The sequence below is a fragment of the Conger conger genome, chromosome 10, assembly GCF_963514075.1.
Source record: "Conger conger chromosome 10, fConCon1.1, whole genome shotgun sequence".
NCBI lineage: Eukaryota > Metazoa > Chordata > Actinopteri > Anguilliformes > Congridae > Conger > Conger conger.
In genome coordinates, this window is record NC_083769.1 from 22675222 (window position 1) to 22680777 (window position 5556).

The following is a 5556-nucleotide window of genomic DNA, read 5'->3' on the forward strand; positions in this document are numbered from 1 at the left end:
CAAATCAATATTTTTTGTGACCACCCTTTGGCGTTGAAACTGCATCACTTGTCTGAGATAGCCAACGCGGTCCTGCAGTTCTATAAGACAATCAGCAGGAAGGTTGTTCCAAGCATGTTGGAGAACTTGCCACAGTTCTTCTGCAGACTTTGGTTGGCGCCTTGCTTCTGATCTCAGACAGCCTTGATCAAGTTATGTAAAAAGTAGTCAATTGCTTACTGTAATATGTTAAATTAAATACAAAAATGTCTCTGTAAAATTGAATCTTTCGGAAAATGAATATTTGGAAACCTCAAATGTGTTCTTTTATACTAACACACAAAATAATAAACATATATATAATAAAGTCTAGGGTGCCTAAGACTTCTGCACAGTACTCTATATATTATATATTTTTTAAATGCTCTGCGATGATATAAGTTTGAATGGCAGATATTGTATAACATGTTTTAGAGTTAAAATTGTTTGTGTGCCTGCGTTTGAGTGCCTTTGGTTGTCCGTTTTTAATGCGTGTATACATCACGGCAGGTATGCCCAACAAGGAACACTGGTGGCTGCAGTACTTCCAGTGTTCGTGAAGTACTGCCGCCTGTTATTGTGAAATCATAATGTACGTCATGAATCGGCGAGTGCTTCCAGTGATTATGATTATGATTAACAGTTAAAGCAATCAGACATGTCACAGATGTCGACCGATGAAGGGAACGTGCCGAAATAGTTGCTTTAAGTTCCACATCGGAAATAAAAACGTGCACTGACGGACCAGTCTGTTGATGGACTTATGTTCCAATATCCAATATAGGAAGGTGCTCAAAGTTCAGGAGGACCATTCACAATAAACGCCGTCTAAACATGACCGGAAAGTGGTGTAAAATAGACTACTTATGAATAAATATTTTGCCTTTTTTGGGAGTGTATGTCTCTTCGTGTATATAGGTGAGGTTCCGAGCGACTTAAAACTATTGAAATCAATAAATGTAACAGTGTCAGGATTGGCCCAGCGACCTGGAAGTTTCTTTACACCACAGAAGAAGAAACTAGGACGCCATATTGGAAATGTAATTTTGGTTTTGTCCCTTGAGTGTTTGTTGTTGACATACCTCGAAAGAGGAGCTACCGCCTTAAACCCTGGGGCGTCCGTCGGTATGTTCTCATCCTTTCGATCTTCTACCAAAAACGAACAATTCGTTATCTGAAACCGGTTATCTTACTGTAATTCGATGCGAGTTCCGGAAATGTATTGGTCAGTTCGACTGCTAATTCGTAGCTAGCCTAGACTAGCTAGATTACCTTGCTAACCGGTTATCTGTATCCAGGGTCGACTTTGTCATTTTTTGTAGTGTATAACTTTGCTGATAATTGACTGATCGCGTTGTAAGCCGATATAGAAGGTAAATGTTAGATTTGCCAGACTGACTAAATTGCTAACGTTAATTATTTTGTCCTAGTCTAGCGTTAGGTGGCTACCATTAACTCTGTTTACATCAGGAAAATACAGCTAAATTAACGTTAGAACTTACCTAAGTTACCTAAAACAAATTAGCCTATGTTGACACGTGTATAAGTTGCACATCTGTTCGCTTGTATTTTTATTTTTTAGTCGGTTGACTAAATGCTAAATTGGCTAAACATGCTGTGAAGTTAGCCAGATTGCTAGCTAGCTGCTAGTAGGATAGCTGGCTAGTATCAGCTATAGGCTAACGTTAACTTGTATCCGCCATATCGGTTTCAGTGATGTTTAGAGAGAGATTTTTAGCCGTCTTTTCTTTCTTTTTTTATGTATCAGTAACGCTACTCGTAGATGTGTGAACAATTTGTTGGTGCACGAGATGGCTCTATGTACGACAGTGGTTTTGAACTGCCCCCTACTGGTGTGTTATTGTTTTTACTGTATTATTTTGATGTAGCGGTCACTGCGGTACAAATTTTGGTTGTTGCATTTCCCCCATATATATATGCATTAATGGATGTTCCTACACCCTAGTAAAGTTATTTGTGGCGTTGTATGTTGCTGTCAATACGGTTAAGCGACAAAACCATTGTTTAACACGTTGTGTGAATTTCTGTCTCGGCAGCTGTTTGGGATTGAGGTTCCGGTCTCTGCTCGTGGTGTCTGTTCGACCCGCTGACACCCAGGCTCGGGTGGTATGGTACTCCGGCCCACATGAGTTCTACTATGTGGTACATAATGCAGAGCATTCAGAGTAAATATTCGCTCTCCGAGCGGCTGATTCGCACCATCGCCTTCATCCGCTCCTTCCCGCACGACAATGTGGAGGATCTCATCCGCAGGGTAGGCTGAATCCAAACAGTTAACGTGGTTGTAATGGTTTGTCATGGTGATCCGAATCATTACAGAGCCTCGATTGAGTTTTATAATGAGCACTTTGAATTTCATCAGCCAATCAGTCTGTGTTAAGATCACTGGGATCTGCAATAATATCACTGGTTTCCGATCCCTGGTCCTCTTTATTGCTTAGATCTTCTTTAATTGGCATTGAACTGCACGTAATTGTAGTCTATTTTTTAACCTACATTGAATATATTATGGAGTGAAATAGATATTTGTTGATGTGTAGTTGAATTTGTGCTTATAATGGCGTAATCACATAATTTTGTCTGGAATTTCGGTAATAGTAATAATGTGTCATAGCATAGCTTAGTCATTTGTTCAGTGTGGCAGAGAACAGTCAGACTGTTCTTTTACCTTTAGGCTCTCTTTTAAAAAGCTGGACAACTCCGCATTTCTTATTTAGACACCGTGAGTACACACTTCCTACAACCCACATCTGTTAAGGATGTAGGCCAAACAGCAGGAGGGTTTTGAATTAGCTCTGGGCTCACATTAGCATCATGCTAAAGGCATAGTTAATTTTTTTATTTGCAGTCTTATGTTAGTTGACGGCAGCTTGTTCCTCCTGACCTTTACTTTTGGTCACAATGCTGAGGCACGGCCTCTCGTGACAACTACAAGAGCAACAAAGGTTGTGTTGTTCCTGTTCCTCCCTGAAGGGTGGGCTGTTTTAGGTCTCCTTTTCACTCTTTAATGTGGGCTCCAGAATATGAACCCTGTTTGATTAGTTTTGTTTTGTTTTGTTTAGTTCAGTTTTTTGAAGCATGTCTCTTTTTGCATGTGAGGATCCCTCTGATGGAGGCTCTGCTTCTGTGAGGGCTTTATAAATACAGGAGTGGTCTGGGGTTATTCATCTTTATCACCATTTAAAAAACAACAGCTTTGCTGTCAGGGTAGAAACAAATGCAGAACTACTGTCCGAATACCATTTCTAGGTCATGACCCCCTCTCTCCTTGTTCCAGGGAGCAGACGTTAACCGAATGCACGGCACGCTGAAGCCTCTGCACTGTGCCTGCATGGTGGCTGATGCCGACTGTGTGGAACTGCTGCTGGAGAAGGGAGCGGAGGTATGGCACAGCCAGCGAGCACATCCCCACCATCACAGACCTTACTGCCCCAGCACACACCTTACTGCCCTATCACACACCTTACTGCCCCAGCACATCCCCATCACACACCTTACTGCCCCAGCACACCCCCACCATCACACACCTTACTGCCCCATCACACCCCCACCATCACACGCCTTACTGCCCCATCACACACCTTACTGCCCCAGCACACCCCCACCATCACACACCTTACTGCCCCATCACACCCCCACCATCACACACCTTACTGCCCCATCACACACCTTACTGCCCAAGCACACACCTTACTGTCCCAGAACACTCCTTACTGCCCCATCACAGACCTTACTGCCCCAGCGCACGCCTTACTGCCCCATCACAGACCTTACTGCCCCTTCACACACCTTACTGCCCCATCACAGACCTTACTGCCCCAGCGCACGCCTTACTACCCCAGCGCACGCCTTATTGCCCCAGCGCACGCCTTACTGCCCCCACAAACTTTTTGTGGAGAAAAAGTAATAACTGAAATCTTGAATCTACTTCATTTGAAGGCTGTTTTACTGCACTGTTTCAGCATTCACAGCTCTGCCCCCAGACGCTGTCTAACAGTCATGACCCGCCCCCAGGCATTGTTCCAACAGTCCAAACATGGAGCGTAATTGGTCTCCTGTCAGTGGCAGCCACCTGGTTATTTTAGCCGAGACAGTTATGTTTTGTTGCGCTGAGCGGAATATGTCAACCCATTCCTACTGTTCTCCAGTGTTCCGGACCACATGCACATTCTCTATTTTTATGTGGAAGGCAACTCTGAATATTGCACACCAACATAATCCCTCACCTGAGGAGTTGTAATGGTAAAATTTCACCATACTTTCTGATTATGATGTCACCACAGTTTTAATCTAACAGTATGATTTGTGTACGTTTTACTCTGGCAGTGTGATGTTGATGCAGTTTAACTTTGACAGTGTCATGTGACCAGTTCTGGAGTCCCTCAGCTCAGCGGTCTCTCTGAAAGCAGTGCTCTCTCCCCTGATCTCCCCCCTGTGCCGCGCAGGTGAACGCGGTGGACGGCTATAACCGCACGGCGCTGCACTACGCGGCGGAGAAGGACGAGGGCTGTGTGGAGCTGCTGCTGGAGTACGGAGCGCTGCCCGACGCTCTGGACGGAAACAAGGACACGCCGCTGCACTGGGCCGCCTTCAAGGACAACCCCGAGTGCGCCCGCGCCCTGCTGGAGGGCGGGGCCCAGCCCGACGCGCGCGACTACAACCGCGACACGCCGCTGAGCTGGGCCGCCATGAAGGGCAACCTGGAGAGCGTGCGCGTGCTGCTGGACTTCGGCGCTCAGGCGCGCGTCTCCAACCTGAAGGGCCAGACGCCCGTGTCGCGGCTGGCCGCCCTGCTGGCCCGGGGCCTGGGCGGCGAGCGGGAGGAGGAGTGCCTGCGGCTGCTGTGCCGCGCCGCCGGGACCCCCGCCCCCCCCGAGCTGGCCCGGGACCCCCCGCTGCTGGGCCGCCGCCCGCCCTCACTGCGCTCGCTGGCCCGCTGCTCCGTCCGCACCGGCCTGGGCACCCGCTTCCTCCCCACCGCCGTCAAGGAGCTGCCGCTGCCCGAATCCGTGCAGGAGTACGTCCTGCTGAGGCACTGAGGGGCCCGGGGCCGGGGGGAGCACGAGCACGAGCATTTAGGGGATTGAGAGAGGGGGGAGGGGGGGGGGGGGGGTGGAAAACAGTTGAAAGTGACGTATGGGACAGGCCTGGGTTAGTACTTAAATATTTTTTATTTAAAATGCAGTTTTTATGTTTCGGCATACTAATCCCATAGGAGTACTTTGTATTTGAAATATTTCAAACTTTATTTTAAAATATGTCCTTAAAATACTTTTAAGTACCAGCATGCTTTTGAAATATACCTTGCAATGCTATGTCAAAAATATCGGCCCTTGTCACTGATGAAAGGCTTAAATGAAAATCCATACAGAAATGAAGAAAATGTTCATCAACACAAGAGCCTTGAAATATGACCCGTTTTCCTTTAAAGGTCTGTTTACTGATTTAGTTTGGATGATTGGATGTCTATTTCTGTGATAATTAGAAAAATGTGAATATGACTTGTATTCCTGTTGA

General features: G+C 46.3%; 1 protein-coding gene across 2 annotated transcripts; it reads left to right on the top strand.

Moving 5' to 3' along the window:
- Positions 1–1015: 1015 nt before the first annotated feature.
- Positions 1016–5129, top strand: asb8 (ankyrin repeat and SOCS box containing 8). Of its 2 annotated transcripts, none has more exons than XM_061257988.1 (4): positions 1016–1143; positions 2076–2293; positions 3317–3421; positions 4485–5128. In XM_061257988.1, the coding sequence occupies exons 2-4, from the start codon at positions 2165–2167 to the stop codon at positions 5076–5078; spliced, it is 828 nt and encodes a 275-aa protein (XP_061113972.1). In that variant the 5' UTR covers positions 1016–1143; positions 2076–2164; the 3' UTR covers positions 5079–5128. The 2 variants fall into 2 exon arrangements, with proteins under 2 accessions (XP_061113972.1, XP_061113973.1); XM_061257989.1 differs by lacking the exon at positions 1016–1143 and adding an exon at positions 1181–1391 and having other exon boundaries at positions 4485–5129.
- The last annotated feature ends 427 nt before the right edge of the window (positions 5130–5556 follow it).

Excerpts from the sequence above, each read along its gene's own strand:
- asb8 (XM_061257988.1), top strand. The coding sequence starts at position 2,165 with ATGAGTTCTACTATGTGGTACATAATGCAGAGCATTCAGAGTAAATAT. Across the intron at positions 2,294-3,316 it reads TGGAGGATCTCATCCGCAGG|GGAGCAGACGTTAACCGAAT; the intron begins GTAGGCTGAATC and ends TCCTTGTTCCAG. Across the intron at positions 3,422-4,484 it reads TGCTGGAGAAGGGAGCGGAG|GTGAACGCGGTGGACGGCTA; the intron begins GTATGGCACAGC and ends TGTGCCGCGCAG.